Raw genomic sequence first — 20,407 nt, 5'->3', positions numbered from 1 at the left:
GTTGCCCGGGTCCAAGATGGCCGCTGCAGCGACCAGGATCACTACCATAGACAGCAAGGCGCTCTTTTTTGTCTTTTCCTTTCCCTTCCCCACCGAAGGAGGGTGCTCTCTATGGTCTCCGGAGGTTTTGTAGCTCTATCTCTATGGCATCGGCTGCCGCGTCCTTGCGGTTGGCGGGCGGGGGGCGGCTTCCGTAGGCGCCCCCCCCTCCCGTGCCGGCCGCGGGACCCTGCGAGGATGCCCGTCGGCGAGTACGCTTTCGTGAGGGCCGTGGGGAAGGGCAGCTACGGGGAAGTGAGCCTGGTGAGACACCGGCAGGACAACAAACAGGTACGGAGGGCAGCAGCCCGAGAGGAGGGGGTCTGAAATGGGGTCGGGCAGCAGGGCAGCATTGACGAGCCTTTGCTATGACTTTGCGAAAGCAGCGCAGGTGAACACCCAGGAGGTGTCGGGCTGCCTCTGTCTTGCCCTCCGTGCCCGCTCTCCATGCTGGCTGGACTGACGGGAGTTGGGAGCCCAACACACCTGAAGGGCCGCAGGTTTCCCACCCGTCAGGCAAAGGTGGAAGAAGAATCTTTATTTGCATCAGCCACAGCAATAAAATAAAATAAAACGTACAGTGAAGATAGAGGTAAAAGCTTAACTCTAGAAAATACATGAGATCTTATTCTAATTGCCCCCGCTAAAAACAACAACACCTTGCAGTTTTTGCTGTCATCTTGATCTGCTGAAAGAAAGAACACGCTAGCAATGGTTGAGCGACCTGGTAGAGGGGTAATAACCTTACTCTTCAATTAGGCAATAGATAGTTGGTGAACAAGAGGGGCAGTAAGGGAGGGGAAACCCCAGTGAAGAGGGTTGTTATGTTAGGGTGATATTGAGCGTTTGCGATTCATTATTTCGCAGGAGTTAAGCAGCTGAAAATCTGACAGTTGTTGCATTTTGAGGGTGCTGCGTTGACATTCTTTTATACTTTCATTTCCATCTTGCCCCTTGTTGGTTAAGTTGCAAAAACGTCTCCTCAGCATAAGCTGCTTTTGGGGATCTTCTTGGATCTGATGATACCACAGGGCTTTATTAAATGAATGTAGCATTCATTTATAACATATTCTAAGTCAGTTACAAAAATATATTTTTTTCCTGAAATGCCTAGCCTATGGAATAATTGCACGGATTCTAACAGTGCGATCCTATGCATGTCTATTCAGAGGCAAGTCTGACTGTGTTCAGTGGGGCTTCATCACAAGGGTATGAGATTTCAGCCTATGTTAGAGTCAGTGCAACTGGATTGGGACCACTGCCTTCAAGTATAACTTTGGGATCAAAGGGTACAAACATATTTTTAAACATTCTGATCCAAAACACTTTGGCCTCAATCCAGAAAATGTTAGCAGTGCTTCAAGTTATGTTGACGTTAGTTGGACAACTTAGTTGCAGTTAGCTTAAACTCCATTGATTGTAACAGTAAAAGTAATTAGATTTTCTGGACCGAGTCCAGTATGAGGATAAAGGTTCAATTAAAATTAGTTGGACTTCTACAGAGTAGACTTACATGCTGGATTTTTAAACCTACTAAATATATCAAAACTTTTTTTTTTCATTTCTGCAGTATGTTATCAAAAGGCTGAACCTTAAACATGCCTCAAGTCGTGAGAGAAAATCAGCAGAACAAGAAGCCCAACTGCTGTCTCAGCTAAAGCATCCTAATATAGTCACCTATAGGGAGTCCTGGGAAGGGGAAGATGGCCTCCTATACATTGTCATGGGCTTCTGTGAAGGAGGGGACCTATATCATAAGCTGAAAGAACAGAAAGGAAAGCTTTTGCCTGAAAGTCAGGTGGTGGAATGGTTTGTTCAGATTGCTATGGCTTTGCAGGTAATAATAATAATTTTATCATTTATACCTCGCCCTTCTGGCTGGGTTTCCCCAGTCACTGTGGGTGGCTTACAGCATATCTAAAAACTTAATAAAAACATCAAGCGTTAAAAGCCTCTCGATACAGGACTGCCTTCAGATCATAGCTGTCAACCTTCCCTTCTTTTGCGGGAAATTCCCTTATTCCAGCGCCATTTCCCGCTGCTTCCCACTGCTATCCTGGATTGTTAGATATCCCGTAGACTGTCCCCGGGACAGGTGAGGCTGCGGATCCCTTATTTTCGAGGCTGCTGATCCATTATTTTCAAATCTGAAAGTTGACAGCTATGCTTCAGATGTCTTCAAAAAGTTGTGTAATTCTTCATCTCCTTGGCATCTGAAGAGAGGGCGTTCCATAGGGAGGGTGCCACTACTGAGAAGGCCCTCTGCCTGGTTCCCTGTAACTTTGCTTCTCACAGTGAGGGAACCAGCAGAAGCCCCTCAGAGGTAACGTAACTTTGCATCTGAAACAGTTGATTCTTACTTAGTCTCTTAAATTTAAATAAACCTTTCCTAGAATTTTGGCATGACTTGAACCTCTTTTAGATTGTAATCCTTTAATAAGATATACGTAGCAACGTAGTAGGTAAATGTATTATTGCCACCTATGCATGTTTCTAATCAATCTAAAATCTATCTTTTCTAACATCCTAGCTGTTCTGTGTAGAACATAAAAGTGTGGAGTCTTTCAAATATTCTTGGATAGTCTTGATCCAGTTAGACCAGGTGTAGCTAACTTTTTTTTTTTTACTTGAGGTCCACATCCAGCCTTTGTCAACCCTCTGAGGGCCACAAGCCATCATTAGGTTGAGCCACCTCCAGTCACATGCACATATTCTCTTCTCAGTTGATCCATGCAGATTAGCTGAGGAAGGAGCCTATTGTTCCCTCCCCACTCATCAAATGATGGGCCTGATGACCAGTGGGGAAGCATTTTGCCTCTACACTAGGGAGCTGAGTTGTGCAAAGGTGTTGAAACCTCGCCACCCACTTCAGTGCTGCGTCTACTTTAAATTATTTTCCAGATGTTGGGCTCCCATTAACCTCAGCCAGCATGGTCAGTCATCTAGACCATGCAAAAATTTTTGGTCGTGCATCACTTTTTCTCTTTTTTTAAGTAGACACAGCACTGAAGGGGGTGAGAGCCACACTCACTGGTGGGGATGAGAAAGGATGGGGCAATAACTCCTTCCTCATCAGACCTGCAGAGGTCAGCTGAAGAGAGAGTTTAAAAGCATCTGGAGACACCCAGTTGTGGAAGGCTGATTTAATGTACAGTACCCTGCTTTCCCCCCCTGAAGAACTCAAGAGTGGTGTGCACAAGAGAATTTCTTTTTATGCATGCAGTACTGTAACTCTGTGAGGTAACCTAGGCTGTGAGTTAGAGATTTGTAAATACTGTTATGTTATTTTTCAGTATTTGCACGAAAGGCACATTCTGCACAGAGATCTCAAAACTCAGAATGTATTCCTGACACGTTCAAATATCATCAAAGTGGGAGATCTGGGAATAGCTAGAGTGTTGGAAAATCAGTATGACATGGCTAGTACTCTCATTGGCACACCTTACTACATGAGCCCTGAGTTGTTCTCTAACAAGCCTTACAATTATAAGGTAAAGTATATTATGTGTTGTGAACTCCTTTTCCAAGCTGCAACATGGTTTTAAGTTTGATCAGAAGTAGACCAATGAATTCAATGATGCTTGCTTCTACTTTTGGATTTGACAGCAAGCTAAGAGATGTAATTGAAAACCAACTTAGTTCTATTGAGTGGCTATTAAAACTACAGGAATTCTAAGTCTTTACATCTATTTTGATGAATGTGAGCTTGAATTAAGGTTCAAGGTAGTATACTAATTGCCTTTTATATTTGTGTGAGAAATACTGTACAGTTCAGGCAAAGCGTTTAGCTGTCTAAAACTTTTACATGCCATTTAAAAAATAGCTGATGTATTCGTCATGTGTTCACAAGAATCCAGTGTCCTTTCCCAGCTAAGCAAAAGCAATTCCTTCCTCCACTATCTATTTACTTTGATAAAACAAAGATTCCATTTGTCCATAAGCTGTATGCCTTTGTTAGAAGAAACCTTAGTGAAACAAATTGACCACAATCCAGAAGCCTATGTGTGCTTGTGGCTCCCTTTCCAAGTTGTGAAATGGCCTGCTAATGTGTTGTCTGATTCTGTTTTAAATAACCTCTAGTACACATGTTTTTTCTGCTTTTGCTTTCAGTCTGATGTTTGGGCTTTGGGCTGTTGTGCCTATGAAATGGCCACACTGAAGCACGCCTTCAATGCTAAAGATATGAACTCCTTAGTATATCGAATTATTGAAGGAAAGGTAACATTCCTTTATCATTTTTGTTACGCTAATTGTGGGCCATTATTCATACTTGCTGAAGTATCCATATGTGCAAGAATTTCCCTGTCGCCTTGTATGTTGCAAAAAACTGCGTGTAGACTAGGTAATAGGCTATTATCTAAGGACATAATGGATATAAACTGTACTGCTGAAGAAAGGAAAATGCTTTCCTTTTCAGTGTAGAATCCCTGGGATATCCTCAAGCACCACATGTGCAGTAAGTTCTCAGCATGTTTAACAAAAAAAACCCTTTTGATTTAAAAACCCAGTCTTAAGTGTAAGGATAGAGTGTGTGTGCTTTCTTGTTGTTTGGTGTGTGATATGAATGCATGCTGATATTAAGGAAACCTGAAAATTAATGTCTTTTTAAATACACCAGTAGTGTTATGTTAACTGGTCTATTAAACTTATTCTAAGACGTGCCACGGGTGGAAGCTGTGGCTCTCTAGATATTGTTAGCCTGCAGCTCCCATCATGCTTGACTGTTGGCCATGCTGGCTGGGATTGATAATAGTTTTCAAGAGCATCTAGAGGGCCACAGGTTCCCCATCCCTGCTTTAAAACATTAATTTAGTGGTAGTCATTCTATCAGGCTGCAGTGCAGAGAAAGAGGAGCAAAGGCACTATTGCTTCTGTTGCAATACCAGCTGCCTTTGACTGTAACTGAGGAGTCCAGCCAGCACAGTAATGATTCTGCTCACCCTCACTGCCTGTGGTACCATGAGAATGTCTGCTTAGAGCAGGAATGTTCTCAGGGATGCTGTACAAGGAGTCTAGCTCTTGTTATTAAGCCACATTCAGTAATAATTCTTTTTCAGTGACTCGCCTAACTATTCATGTGTGACACAGATCATGTGAATAAGCAGGAAAGATTGAACCTTTTAGAACACAGATGGTTTTCTTAAGTGATGCCAGTCACCTGAGGCAACCCACATATACCAAAGTTACCTTGCTAGCATGAAAGCGATAAGCATAAGAACGTAATTTTTAAGATTTTAATGATAAATAGTAATAGAAGCAATAGTCTGTGCATTAAAATGTGTGTCATGTCAAATTGTGGCTTAGTGAGAAGAAGCAAGTGCATAGGTCCCCAGAACAAAAATTGTAGCTGCTTCACTTGTCTCCTGGTCCTGGTGCTGCTGTGCTACTCTGAGCTAAGCCATGGTTTGGCTTATCATTAGGTGCATACCCAGGTTCCTGGTTTGTCTCCCTCAAACAAACTACAAGCATTCAAATGTGACAAGCCAAGAGCATGGGTTTGCACATGATGCAAACCATGGCTTAGCCTGGGTAGCATAGCAGCACCAAGAGAGGAGTGTAGCAACTCTGGTTTTCACGGTGAATATTCACTGGAACCATTGTAAAAACTCCCATTTACACTCTAGACCTCTCCTTCATGCTCTGCATACTATCCTAAGTGTTCAAAACTTGATCTCCACTAGGCACAACCATCCAGAAGCTTGCTTACCTGCAGTTTTGTGGTAGGAGACCAACAACACAGTTTTCTCCTAGACTGGCTGTTGTCTCTCTCATACATACTCTGGCCATCAAATATCATTGAGGAATAATGGAGAATAGCCAGCCAGATCTGCTTTGGAAGGCTGAACAGCTGCCTTGGGCTACTCTGGTCTTTTGCCATGTAGCTCCTCAGATCTTGCATCTTGGCAGTGCATATTTCAAATGCATGTGCTCCTCCCTGCTCCAATATTTTTGTAATGTGACACACTAAAAGGTGTGGCCCACACCATGCAAAGGATAAGTGCCACATGAGCACAATAATACAGTACACTTTGTGCCCCAGTAGAGAGAGAAGTACAAAAGAGCAGCCTACAGGCAGTGACAGAAGCAGCAGTAATCCATGTGCATGTGAGAGTGAACCTTGACGTTTCCTACCCTAAGAAACAAGCTGAATGGTTGCTACAGCCAGCTGGAGCGTTCCAGCCCTGCTTTGCAGGTTGCCTGATGCATGTGATGTGCATTTTCTGAAGAAACGCTGCCTTTTGGAAAAGCATATCCAAGGCTTGAGTTATATCTGAATGACTGATGTAATGCCATGAATGGACGTTCATCATGGGGGTTTTCCCATCATGACTTTATAGCCAGCCAAAGAAGTCCCATAAAGTTAGTTTTGCTTCTCTTAACAGCTGCCACCCATGCCAAAAGATTACAGCATGCACTTGAAAGAGCTAATAAGAACGATGCTTAGTAAAAAGCCAGAGGAGAGGCCCAGTGTGAGAAGCATCCTAAGGCAACCCTACATCAAGCACCAAATCTCTCTGTTTTTGGAAGCTACAAAGGCGTAAGAAATGTTTAAATGACAAATTACGTTGTGCAAGGAGTTCAGTGCAGTTGTTGGAATAGCTGTTTTTTTTGTTGATTACTGGGTTTCTGTAATGTGTAGCACAGGGTAATGTGTAATCTGTAATGTGTAGCAATGTGGCTGAAATGAACAGAAATATTCATAGATGATAGATGCGTCAAAGGATATTAGAAATGACAAGCCAAATGTATTTGTGACTGGTTCTGATTGCTTCTGATAGATGGATGTCAGGAACAAACAAGCCATGTCCTTTGATGCATAGCATCTATTTGGCCATTGTTGGGGTGTTAGGCTGGTTGCAGTCTTGATCCAGCAAGGCAATTCTTTCATTCTTATAGGTGGGCTACCTAAAGCTTATCTACACCCATATATTGATATGGATATACAGCAAGAAGTATAGGCGTTTGTTGCATGTGTCGTTCTTTCAGAAAGTACTCTGAAAGCATACATAGGGACCGGAGGCAACCTTGATTTGTTGCAAGACAATACTTCCTCAAATCTTTTAATTCTGTAGTTTCCTTAATGTTTGCATTTCCTACCTTTGCCTTGAAGGAAAACAGCCAAAAATCATAAGAAAATGTCTGAAGTCAAACCCCAGAGCTCCTCAGGAGATGCTGAATTGAAAAATGGAAATGTAACACCCCAGAAGCTTCCTAATGAACATTCCAGGAAATCTAAAAGGGTGAGTTAGATTTTAGTTCTTAACTCGACTTAGAGCGCTGGATCCAGAGTTAAATGGAGACACTGCTGGATGGGATGAGTTATGGTGCAGGGGGCTGAATATAAGGGGGGCTGCAGCTTGAAAATTGGACAAAGGCATCTTTCAGCAGCTGGAGAAGGCTCTCCTGTCGTCTTCAGGCATTTCTGAATCCAGCCATTTTGCATGGGATAAAAAAAATAAATGGGCTCTTGAAATTCCATTTGAGTAAAATGTTTAATGGGATTAGTATATTAATTCTATTCTCCCCCCCCCTTCATTTTAATTACAGAATGAAGAGAAATGTCTAATCCATAATAAAACCTTTCAGGTTTCTTCCTCGAACAAACTGGCACCTGAGCCTGAAAAAAGCGCAAACACAAATGGGTTGAACAGCGCGGACATGTCAGTGGCAACAATGAGCAAAGTGGACATAGTTATTGTTCCGTTGGAAAAGAGGAACTCTGAAAGCAAACAGACGCTTGCAGGAACATTCACAGGGGATAAAAAGCCCCGTAGCTCAAGTATTCCCAGTGAAGCAGAGTCTGAAATAGGAATAAACGCACCACAGTGTAAGGAAGAAAGGTTGCAGAGCATTACAAATCCATGTCTGGAAACTGTAGCTATTAAAAAGGGTGTTATTGATACCACAGCTGATGGTGATGATACCATGAAACTTCTGCAACCTGTTTCAGAGATTCCAGACACGAGCGATAAAGTAATTATTTTATCTTATAACACAGAGGAATGTAATAGAAGCTGCAAAGATTTTGGAAATAGGACCAACAACTAATGGCACTGGGTTTTTGTCGGTAATTGATCTAGGACATAGCTACACTAGCTCTTTGTTTCAGATAAAGCAGCTGCAGAGCTCTTGCACAGCACAAGGGTGGTTGGAGGAAGGGTGGAACTGAGGACAAAATGTTTTAGTGACCATGAATGACTTTACATTTCTGCTACAATTTATTATCATCATTTTATATACCCTTTCTCACTAATCTGATGCCCGCCCCCTTTTGAAAAGGCGATTGCTTTTTTCAAGACAGCCCCCCCACAATACAGTGCACTGTTCTGTTTATTGACATTTCATTGTCATTGTTAAACACATACTTAGGCATTATTTTGAAGATGATTGAAGCCGTCAGATATACAAACCAGCTGTGTCATCAAACTTGAGGGTTCAGATCCAAGGGCCGAATGACCTTTATATTGGGCCTCAGTCCAAAGCCTTACATACAGAAGTAGCAGAAAAGAGGTTGCTATGTTTAGTTTGTTATTCTTTTAGTCATGTAGGGATGTATCCAGTGCCACTATTCCAAAATTTGCTCCAGAGCGTTGGGGAACTCTCCAGGGCAGATTTTGAAGGTGCATGGGGAGAGGAGGAAGTCCCACGTTGTGATGAAACAGCATCAGATACAACTAATCAACATGACCCAAGCTATAAACAGCTCTTTTAGGTGACCATAAGGACTTGGACATACCTCATATGGTCTTTTTTTTTTACTCTTTGTCCTCCTCCTTGAACATCAGCTCATCCCCACTTTCTGGGGTTCAAGCATGTATGGAGGGAGGAGGGAGGAGACACTTCCCCTGGAACTGGAGATCCCAGAGTGCCTTGGCTTGGGCCATTGGAAAACAATGAAGTGAAATGGTTTATGTTGTCTGAGGATGTTTTTGCACACCTATTTCCCTGTCTCTATGCAGGGTGTCCCTGTCTTGTGAGACTCACTGGTGCTAATTGGAAGCAGTGTTAGAACAGAACAAGCCAGGTCCCTATCTAGCCAAGGTGGGGAAGAAGACAGAGGAGTGATATCAGTGTTTTTCCTGGGCTCAGAGAAGTGACACTTGGATACTATGTAGCCAGCCACTCCTCCTACCCTTTCTATTTTACAGTAATGGGGCATTTCAAATAATTTGCTCATTTGTTTTGCTAATGTTTACACCACACTTTTAGCTAGTATCATGATTGGTAAAAGTCAATGAAAATGCAGTAAATTCTCTTTCCAGAGTCTGGATTCTACTGACAAACTTCTAGCACCATTTGTGCCTGTAGAAGTTCTGGTAAGTAGTCAAATTTTTTGGTTCTGCAAGGCATGTGAAATTAAACCGGTGGCTTCTTTTGGAAAATTGTTCTACAAATGAATGTAAAATACCTGGGTGGCTACATAAATGCTGTTGACTACATAAAGGAATTGTGTAGGTTTGGTGATGAGGATGAGAAAAAGGTGATAGTTATGGGTCCCTGGTGGCACTTTTCAAACGTGTGTATACTTTGGATTGTAAGAAGAACCCTTCCGGGTCAGGTCAGTTGCCCATCTGGTCGAGCATCCTGTTCTCACAGTAGGCAACTGAATGCCTCTGGGAAGCCTGCAAGCAGGACATGAGTGCAACAGCGCTCTCCCTTCTTGCAATTCCTAGTAACTGGTATTCAGAGATACATGCTGTATTTGGCAGTGGAGCCAGAATATACTTGTCATAGTTAATAGTCCTTGATAGCTGTGTCCTCACTTTGAATCTGGAAAGCATATACAAAGAGTTTTGGGTTTATTCTTAGGCTGAAGCCTCCTTCAGAAGTTCGGGAGGAGCTAACAGTGCAGTTCAAAACGAAAGCGCCCCCTGTTTTCAGCCCCAGGGATCTGTTCACGAGCCTTCCCTGTCACGACAGCAACGGCAGAAGAAAAGAGAGCAATTTGAGGTATGTTCAGAGAGGGTGAAAAAGAGAAAACGCTCCTTAATTAAAATGCAGCATCTTTTTATTTTCTATTGGCACCTCTAGATTCATTATGTTTTAAAAGAGTATGCTTTTTCAAAGGGCAAAGAGGTGTCTCAACTTTTTTAGAAGTGTTGCTAATGACAACTGGGTAACAGAATACCCGTGCTGATAATATACAGTAAATAATATTATGCTTTCTGCAATGTACAGAATTAGATTGTTGGTGTACAAAAAGTGGAGCAGAACTACCTGCCTGATTATTTGTATTGACTTGGAGTTGGTCGTATAGAGGAATCCTTATGTCCAGCCTTGAAGGATGAGTGCTTTTATAGCTAACCTCTTAGCAGAAAAAAATGTTTTTACATAGCTGCTTTTTCTCCCTTTAAGGATACAGGTCCTCGACCATTGCCTGCTGCTCCTGACATGAATGCAAAGACAAGAGGAGACAACGCAGACAAGCAGGATGCTGCAGTTACAAGGGCTATAAACAGATCTGGAAGTACCGAAGTGGCAGTTTCTAAGGTTTGCTGCAGACACATTTTTAGCATATTAATGTTATCCGTTTTTCTTTGAAGCCTCAGATTCAGCATTGTTTCAATGCATAGACTACAGTGTATTTACTTTGCCATCATAGATCTGTAAACCTACTTAGTACAGGGTTGGCAAACTTCTTTTATAGTAAAGAAGTTATATTCTTTTCCTGAAGGCCTATATCAACCTTGTAGAATAAGTCAGTGGAGAAAAGGTAGTGAAGTATTGACTGTCTTGGAAACTTCAGTTTTCAGTTATGTTTTACATATCGACGGGTCAATTATGACAGACTACAAAGCCACATATCTTGGTTCTGATATCACTGTTACTTATTTTAAAGGATCGACCACTGTCGGCACGAGAGAGGAGGAGACTAAAGCAATCTCAGGAAGACATGCTTCCTTTTGGTAACTAACTTCTTTGCCCCTTTTAAGCATATGGTGCAATTTCTTAGCTATAACACATTTTCATTGCAATCACTGCCCAAAGTGTATCTTCACAAATAACAAATGGCTGTAACTGAGACAGAACACTCACCCACCAAATTTTCATGGCTGCTCAAAGTTATAAGTACGGTATGTTTTTAAAGGTAGAGAGGTCAGGTCATAATTGGCAGGGATGGGGATCAAACATCCAAATTTGCATTTGGTCAAAGGATAAATGACAGAGGTGCAGCCATGTCAGTCTGTTTACAGCAGAAAAGGAAGGAAGAAAAAAGTCAGGTGGCATTTTTAAAAGACTAACAAATTTGTTGTGGCATGGTGGACTAGAACCACTTTGTCAGAGTGATTTTGAAAGACTCTGAACTAGGCTCTGTTGCATATCATCAATATGAAATCCAGGCAAATGTCTGTGTGGCGCTTGGGGGGGAATTGTTATCGTGCCACTCCTTGGTGTGTGGAGTGCCTCAGGGTGCGATACTCTCCCTGATGCTTTTTAACATCTTTATGCACCCCCTCACTCAGCTTGTCCGGAGTTTTGGGCTGGGTTGCCATCAGTATGCCAATGACACCCAACTCTATCTGTTGATGGATGGCCATCCTGACTCGGCCCCAGACACACTGACCAGATGTTTGGAAGCTGTGGCTGCATGGTTACGTGGGAGCCGGTTGAAGTTAAATCCTTTGAAGACAGAGGTCCTCTGGCTGGGACGGGACGATATGGGATTGAGGGGCCAACTCCCATCTCTTGCAGGGGTCAATTAGTGCCAGCACCGTCCGTTAAGAGTTTGGGTGTAATCTTCGATACCTCCCTCTCTATGGAGGCGCAGATTACAGCTATAACGAAGGCGGCATTTTTTCATCTCCGCCAAGCTAAGCAGTTGGCCCCTTATCTCTCTCGCCCTGACCTAGCCACTGTGATCCACGCGACGGTCACCTCCAGACTGGGTTATTGAAACTCGCTCTACGTGGGGCTGCCCTTGAGACTGACCCAGAAACTCTTAATTTTTATAATGAAATGTTTTTAGAATGTTGGATTATTTGATTGTTTAATGATTTGATTGTTGTTAGCCGCCCTGAGCCCGGCTTCGGCTGGGGAGGGCGGGATATAAATAATTTTTTTTATTATTATTAATATTAATAATTAAGCAGCTTCAAGTTCAGAATTTAACATAACTGGCCATAACTACTCAGGTATGGAATTCCCTACCTTTTGAAGTCCAGTGGTCTACCTTACTTGCCTCTTTTTAAAGAAATGAGCTGATTTGCTTTAAAGCCTCCCAGGTTTTCATAAGTTAACATCTTTGTGCTGTGTATTTTGCTTTCCAAGTATGCTGCTGTCTTATTTTAACTTTTTATTTTCCATTTTTGTTATAAATCACTTTGAGTGTATTGGCAGAGATAGCATGTGAATGAATGTGAACAAGCAAAATAAGAGTAGATTCTAAATGCTTTTAATTTACCCCTTTTCAGGGCCTGCTGCAAGAAGAGCTTCTCACAGTGCAGCCACAGAAACAAAAGTTCCAGAAGATGATCATGTTCAAATTGCTCACTTTTCATCAGATATTGCAATCTGTGAGGTAAGCAGAAATCATGCATTTGCAACATTCAAAGTTGCTGGCTTTCAAAGCTGTCACTCACATGCTTTACAGCACTACAATGTCCTTCACATGGTGGTCTTTCCAAACAGACTGGATTGTTTTAGAAAGCATTTCCTGCTAGTAATGTTGAATTCTATTGCCATTGACTGCTGTCAAACTCACTTTTAAAAACCTGTGCAAAAAAATTCTTATCCTGAAAAATACACTAGATGATTTGGCACATGCAACTTGTGACACAGTTTTGCCCAATCCGTGTTGGAAAAGTCAATGCAACTCAAAGAAGAAACCTTGCTCTTGTAGCAGTAGCAGTAGCATCTACAAAAATAAGAAGCCTTTTCCATTATCACAGTGATTTTGTGCACCTGGTTTGAACAGCTTTCCACAAATGTATATTCTGTTATTAGCCTCTAAATAGGTTCCAAGCCAGTATTACTTTACAGAATATGGCAAGAATTGTATACACCCCCCTAAAATCAATGCCTTTTTGCAAGAAGAGATATTGGGGGGCTGTGCTACTGTTTTGTCTATAGTTTCTTGTGCTTGAAATACATGTTTTGCCTTCAACAGACAAAGAGCTTAATTGGTTGCTCTACTGAAGATGAACTAAGCTCTTCCACCAGCTCCACAGAGAGATCAGATGGAGACAGTAAAGAAGGGTAAGGCTTCTCCCTTAACCGTACTCATTCAGTGTATTTCTGCCAGTTTGTATTTCTCAGTGCAGAAAATATTGATTTGATGTGTAGATATCTTTCCTATTCTAATTAATTCAAGATGGTTATGAAAACTTCTCTGTGTGAAAGAAACAAGCAGAAAGTTCATGTTTGGGTTATACCTTCAGAGAAACTGAGTACAGCTGGCTTAAACTGGTTGTTATCTCTTTCTGTCAGGTCATGCTGACTATAATAATAGGCCAGAAGGAGCCTGGATTTTCACTTCTCTATCTCTTTTCCTTCTGGTGTGGTACACAATATGCTTAGTGTTAAGGTTTAGACCAGGCTTCCTCAACCTCGGCCCTCCAGATGTTTTTGGCCTACAACTCCCATGATCCCTAGCTAGCAGGACCAGTGGTCAGGGATGATGGGAATTGTAGTCTCAAAACATCTGGAGGGCCAAGGTTGAGGAAGCCTGGTTTAGACTTACTATAAGTTATTGTAAGTTTAAATTATGTCTACTGCAACTAGATTTCTTATGGACAGGGCAAATCCTGAATGTATTGGATTATGCACATTTGCCTTCAGTAGCAGTAAAGCTCTGCTGGATGAAATACAATTGCCTCTGGCCTATTTTTTTGGGAATCCTGCAATGTGTTTAAGTTGTTACTCTGCTAACTATACATTGGAAGCTACTCTGGATCAATATTGAGTAGAATTTCACAGCAATTTGTGCATCTGCGTACCACAGCCACACAGATGGCAGATCATCCTGCCCTTCAAGACTCAGGGAAATGTTTCTCTGAATTAGCTTCAGGAAGCATTAAAGATTCTTCGATATAGAATGGTTTTTAAAAAAGATTTTTAGATAATTCTTTTTGCTGTTCTTTAAATAAGAATTCCAATGCTTATCACATAGCTCCTGATCATGTGCGTCAGTGTTTTACAAGGACTGACCCACTTCTTGCAGCCATTCACCTACTTCTCAAAAAATGCTTTTGAACACATTTCAAGTGTTGTTTTTTTTAAACAAAAAGACAAAAAAGTTGTACAGTATAAGTGAGATACATACATTAAAGAAAATACATGCCCTGCTTTAATAAGCATAATTTTGCGTATTGCTAGTCAAATTAAGACCCTTTTTGCCAATGTACTTTCTTCTGCTGATTAATTTTAAAAAATTGGTATTAAAATGTTTTTGAGATTATTATTTTTATTAACTCAATCTGCCTTGGTAATCTTTGCCTTAAACACAACCCTCTTAATCCTGGGAAAACCCTTTCCCCAGTATGACACTCCATCAAACACATCGCTGGGATCTAAGGATTAGACAGCTCAAACTGGTGTTATTAAAGCAGTTGTGAATTTCCTGGTTTAAATATCATCTTCCCTATAAAGTCATTAGGCAGCCTTAAGCAAGTCATTCTTTCCTCTTTCCTGCGCACACTCCCTATCCCCTTTTCTGCTTTCCCTACATCTGCTATATTGTTTGACCTTTATATAAGGTTGCAAGCATTACTAGCAGTGTATGTGAAGTGCTTTGAACTTTAAAAAAAGCATTAGAGAAATGTTAAGTAGTACTTCCTCAGTCAGAAAAAAACAGCCTTTCACAAAGGCTATCCGTTCATGCAAGCCAAATCTATTTTCACAGAAATAACGTTCTGGTACATTCAGTTTATTCAGTATCCTTTTTCTTTCCATGTCCTACTTAACTGTTACACTCTCTCTGCATCTAGGCTTACTGAGCAAATAATTTCCCATGGGTTTGACACACTCTGCATTTCGGCAGCTATCCTCTCTTTAAGATATTGGCCCCATTTACATGCCACAGTAAAACCAGGGGTGGGAACACTGCAGCTTGAGGGCCATATGCCATTGGTGGCTGGGACCTGAGGCAAAAGTGCGCAGAGCAGCAGGTGTGCAGCAAGTCAGAGTGAAGATAGCTCCCATTTTGCTCCTCCTTGCTAATGAGTATGAGCAACAAACCATGACTTAGTGTTATGTCTAAACTGGAGCCAAGGCTTGCCCTTGGCTTCCCAACTGTTGTTTGGTTGAGTTAAATAACCCATGATTCTACCCGTTTGCATTTCTTAGTGCAGAAAGTTTTGATCTGATGTGTAGAGATCTTTCCTATTCTAATTAACAGCTGCCCTGTGTGAAAGAAACTTCATGATGTTTGGGTTATTCCTTCAGAGCAGCTGAGTACAGCTGGCTTAAACTGGTTCTGTTATCTCTCCTACAAGGTCATGCTGACCATAATAAGAGGCCAGAAGGAGCCTGAGTTTCACTTTCTCTATCGCTTTTTCTTCTGGTGTGGTGTTCTGTACATAGTATGCTTAGTGTTAAGGTTTAGACTTATAAGTTTTTGTAAGTTTAAGTTAGGTCTGCTGCAACTGCATTTCTTATGGACAGTGCCAATCCTGAATGTATTGGATTAGTGATCATTATGCTTATTTGCTTTCAGTAGCAGTAAAGCTCTGCTGGATGAAATATAATTGCCTCTGGTCTATTTTCTGGGAATTCTGCAACGTGTTTAAGTTTTTACTCTGCTAACTATACGTTGGAGTTCTGCTCTGGATCAATACTGAGTAGAATTTCAATGACAGATTCCACTTCAGATGTAATGCTCAGCCAATGATCAGGGTGTGTTGTTCCTGCTCACTGGGGGTGGGACGAGGGACTGGTATCCTCAAAGTTTGATGTGGGCTTCTTAAAGGAGGGGCTTTCTAAGGTGGGGAGAAGGAGAAGAAATAAGGACAAATTAAGGAAAAAGGAAGACGACCAGAATAGAAACAGATCAAGGAAACAAGCAACCTATAAGAATTGTCCATTACAATAACCTAATACCCCATCAGTATTAAAGAGTTCTTTGTGTAGCCTTAAACCCACTGTTAAAAGTTCCCATAAATTGTGCATTAAAAACTTAAGATTTTTATACCTTTTGCAGAAAAACAAATGAGATGCATGACTTGGTGCAGCTAATGACCCAAACGCTAAAAATGGATAATAAAGAGAATTGTTCACAATCTGCAATACTAGCTCCCGAATCGCAGTTCCGGCTTAATAGGAAATACAAAGACACCCTTAAATTACATGGAAAAGCATCAGAAGAACCAGATGAATTCCAGTTGCAGGAGTTTCCTTCAGGTCTGTATCACGTTTGAAAGGAATCATTCCCAGATTAGGTATTGTGCTGTACCATTGAATTGCAGGAACATTATTTCAATTAAAAATGTTTGCTTATAAAGAGGGGAAATAGGGCTGTTTGCCCCACCTCTTCTGTCTGTTGAGAAGTGCACAACTAAGCCCTCTAATCCATCCCCTTATTTTAAATGGCAAAAAGCTATGCCCTCTTTAGCAAGACTACAAACTCCAAGCCCCATGTGAGAATAGGGTACTGATGCTGGACTGGGAAAAGTTGTTTGTATAGTGAAGCATGAAATTTGAGATTTGAAGTCTGGGAAGTCCTTCAGATGGATATTTGTTTGCACCAGAATAAAAGGGAAAGTGTTCCACCAGGACTCCTACAATTACAATTTAGATTTCTGGCAACTAAAACAAAATAATAAACAGAGAATTAAGGATATCTAATATGTTTCTGCTTATTATTTTAGATGTTCTCTCTGGTCATGAAAAGGTTAGGAGATTGGTAGAGATCTTAAGAGCAGATGTGGTTCAAGGACTTGGAGTGAAGCTTCTAGAGAAGGTGTATGATGTCATGGATGAGGAAGACGAACAGAAAAGAGAAGTATGTCTTTCATATTGCACACTTGGCAACTCTCTTCAACACTGGTTTTTTCTCATCTAGCATTTAAAACAGCTAGTCCATGTATTTCCCAATAACCACCATATATTTCCTTGCACAACTCCAAATAATGTACTATTTTGAAAACAAGCCTGTTTGTCCTACAATTCTTATGCAGATCAACTCCTAATCCAGATAACTTTAGTCACGATTAAATTCCAGTGATTGAAATTAATGGACGCAGTGTAATCTTATTCCCTCTTACCACTCATGGTAACTCAATGGAGCTTCCTTTTGAATAAACTGCAAATTAATAGTGACAGAGTCCTATTTATTGCAAAGGGGCTTTTGCAGATAACCTCTGGAACAGGCTTCACTCTCTGCCACCATTTTAAAGTTTGAATACTTTCCATCTACGTGCACCTCAGAAGTGCCACTACTTGAAATTAGATGCTATACATTGTTGTTGTTTAGTCGTGTCCGACTCTTCGTGACCCCATGGACCAGAGCACGCCAGGCACCTCTGTCCTCCACTACCTCCCGCAGTTTGGTCAAACTCATGCTGGTAACCTCGAAAACACTATCCAACCATCTCGTCCTCTGTCACCCCCTTCTCCTTGTGCCCTCCATCTTTCCCAGCATCAGTGTCTTCTCCAGGGAGTCTTCTCTTCTCATGAGGTGGCCAAAGTACTGGAGCCTCAGCTTCACAATCTGTCCTTCCAGTGAGCACTCAGGGCTGATTTCCTTAAGAATGGATGCGTTTGATCTTCTTGCAGTCCATGGGACTCTCAAGTCTCCTTCAGCACCATAATTCAAAAGAATCAATTCGATGCTATACATAAACCAATGTAATTAAACATGTTTAACCTCACTGTAACTGATGGACTAAAGTACCCATAGCTAACTGAATGTCAAACGTGAATTGACTGTTACTCTAAATTTGTGCAATTTCCAAAAGTTCACTTTGGGATGTTCTGCCTAACTATCTGATCCTGTTTCAGTGTTAGGGATTCCTGAACCTATAGATATCAATGTTTAGGATGTTATTTAACTTTACGTAAGACTGTAGCCTGAATATTTCACACTAGAATCATTTGTGTTTTGAATTACAACACATAAAAGCTTTTTTTCCCCTACCCTGAACAGCTGCATTTGCGGAAGCTCATGGGAGAAAAGTATACTTCTTACAGCATAAAGGCCCGCCATTTAAAATTCTTGGAAGAAAATGTGAAGCTTTGACAGAAACCTCAATTCAGCTATTTCTTTATGAAGAAAAGAGCAAGACTTTATTCAACAATTTTTACCCCAGTGGATTTTTATTTTCCTGTACACAACTGATTTGTGGGGTACAATTTTTACTTTACTGATTTGTTACCTGCTGTAGAGCTTGTTTAGCTTTACAAATAGCAACATGTTTCTTCCAGGTAAGTGAGTAACAGTGTTTAGGGATTTTTTTATACAGGTAGTACATCTTAATATTTTCAGTTTTTTACATATTAAATTATTACCATAAATCTCAAACATCATCAATGATGTTTTTTAAGGTTGCAATCCTGCCGAATCACAAATAGCCATTCCCACTGATTTGACCAGGTCTTGCATGTCGTTAATCCCGGCTTTCAATGCAAGTGTAGTAAGATTAGGAAAATGCCAAAAATGTTTAGTCAAGACCAGAGTAAGCCTGTTGTATCCCATACTTTGAATAAGCCATCTAAGGAACAGGTTCTTTATATGTAGATACTGGAAGCATTTACTATTGTTGCAACCGTAATTATTAAAATTCAGATTAAAAACAAACACCCAGCTTTTGTAGCTACAATATTTTCTATGCACTCTAAGCAAAATGTCCTTAGAAATGGCCTCTTTGCTCGTTTTTAGTGCTCAACTGCAGTGAGTTAGGATTTTCATTTGAAAGAATAGGGCCAAGAAAGAGAAGACTCTTGCTGCTTTTCACATTTTTATCTATGAGAGGAACATAGGAAGCTGCTTTATACAGAGTCAGACCATTGGTCCATCTAGCTCAGTATTGGCTACACTGGCTGGCAGTGGCTCTCCAGCATTTCAGGCAGGAAGTCTCACCCAGCCCTATCTGGAGATGCTAGGGAATGAACCCAGGACCTTCTGCTTGAAAGACAAGTGCTACCACTGAGCTCCAGGCCTTCCTCAAGGATGTTGTATGATGGGCTATACTCAAGAGATTTGACCACCAAGGGGGATAGGCATAAGAAGACTTCACCACCACCTCCTTTCCCTGGTAGGTCACAAAAGAATTTCCTGACAAAAGATGACTCTGCCCAATTTTCTGTGATCTGCCCCTTCCCCACCCCATTCAAACTTTCTTTAGGGACCGGCCCTGCCCTTCATTTTATGTGGGCAGATTTCTGGATACAACCCAATTTAGACTGGTATAAGCAAGCTTCTAAGTTGCAGAGAACTCAAGTAGAATGAATTGCCATAAAATGTCCTATAACTGATGAAACCCAGGAATTCTGATGAAGTCTAGGAAGCTATCTCTGGTTGATCCATTGCCCCGCTTGCTTTTTGCTGCAACAGCATAAATTGGGTCTTACAAAATGATAATCTCCCTTGGGACCAACAAGACAGAAAATAACCCTTTCCTGGTACTGTATTGTTGCTTTATGTGTGAATGTTTAACTTTAAAAAAGTGAGGCTAATTTTTGGTAAAATAAAGTACTTTTATCAAAATACTTTCCTTGCTTAGGAAAAACCCAGCTGGTTTTCATCCTGCTATCAATTAAAGAAAAGAATGGTGCATATGGTACTTTCCTTCAGCTATAATTACACAGCAAATGTGTCTTGAAGGACTCCTGGCTAGATAAAGCCATGGGCTAATAATTTGGCTACAAGTTTAGTACCTTAGTATGACATGGAAGATAGATGTAGCTTGAGTACATTACATAGCTGTTTTGTACACAGACGAATCAGTTGCTTGCTTTTCTTTTGGCTCCATTTTTGTCCTGTTTCATGCAGTTAAGTATACACACACTATTCACAGTACATGCTTGTGCTATAGTCTACTTTTTAATTTTCATTTCTAAAGTTTTTAATAACCTTTCACATGACTGACTTGTATACTCAATATAGAGTTTGCAAAACCTGGAATTAATTGGGGTTAGGAAAAGACAATAAAAAGTCTCCATGTGGAAAAAGGATGGAAGAGTTTTCTCAAGCAGTTAGAGTCATTCAAAGACAAAAAAACCTTTGCTTTTGGATATTTTAAACAATAAGGTACCTCAGACCTATTTGGAAACCATGGTACTTTTAACCCTCAGGAGCTGTAGGTATGTACAATGGCTAAAGGGTTAAATAGACAAAAAATAAAGACATGTTTCAATGTTTAACATTTCCAATACCACCACCACTTCAGGCTCAGAATTACACTACAGGATGTTACATTGTCTCTAACAGGCT

At 41.0% G+C, this 20,407-nt stretch overlaps 1 protein-coding gene across 6 annotated transcripts; it reads left to right on the top strand.

Annotated features, from left to right (window-relative positions):
- Positions 1-19,683, top strand: NEK4 (NIMA related kinase 4). 6 transcript variants are annotated; one of them, XM_028718800.2, is made up of 17 exons: positions 2-330; positions 1,610-1,876; positions 3,333-3,530; positions 4,150-4,257; positions 4,457-4,495; positions 6,423-6,577; positions 7,151-7,280; positions 7,588-8,013; positions 9,303-9,356; positions 9,850-9,990; positions 10,396-10,530; positions 10,880-10,946; positions 12,453-12,559; positions 13,148-13,236; positions 16,178-16,377; positions 16,845-16,978; positions 18,122-19,683. In XM_028718800.2, the coding sequence occupies exons 1-17, from the start codon at positions 112-114 to the stop codon at positions 18,212-18,214; spliced, it is 2,562 nt and encodes an 853-aa protein (XP_028574633.2). In that variant the 5' UTR covers positions 2-111; the 3' UTR covers positions 18,215-19,683. The 6 variants fall into 6 exon arrangements, with proteins under 6 accessions (XP_028574637.2, XP_028574633.2, XP_028574635.2 ...); XM_028718804.2 differs by lacking the exon at positions 3,333-3,530 and having other exon boundaries at positions 1-330; XM_028718802.2 differs by lacking the exon at positions 9,303-9,356.
- The last annotated feature ends 724 nt before the right edge of the window (positions 19,684-20,407 follow it).

Source organism: Podarcis muralis, chromosome 2 (assembly GCF_964188315.1).
Source record: "Podarcis muralis chromosome 2, rPodMur119.hap1.1, whole genome shotgun sequence".
NCBI lineage: Eukaryota > Metazoa > Chordata > Lepidosauria > Squamata > Lacertidae > Podarcis > Podarcis muralis.
This window is presented reverse-complemented; position numbering and strand designations above follow the sequence as displayed.

Coding starts and splice junctions, on each gene's coding strand:
- NEK4 (XM_028718800.2), top strand. CDS start 112: ATGGTCTCCGGAGGTTTTGTAGCTCTATCTCTATGGCATCGGCTGCCG. Junction 4,496..6,422: donor CCTCAAGCACCACATGTGCA/GTAAGTTCTCAG, acceptor TTCTCTTAACAG/CTGCCACCCATGCCAAAAGA. Junction 10,947..12,452: donor GGAAGACATGCTTCCTTTTG/GTAACTAACTTC, acceptor ACCCCTTTTCAG/GGCCTGCTGCAAGAAGAGCT.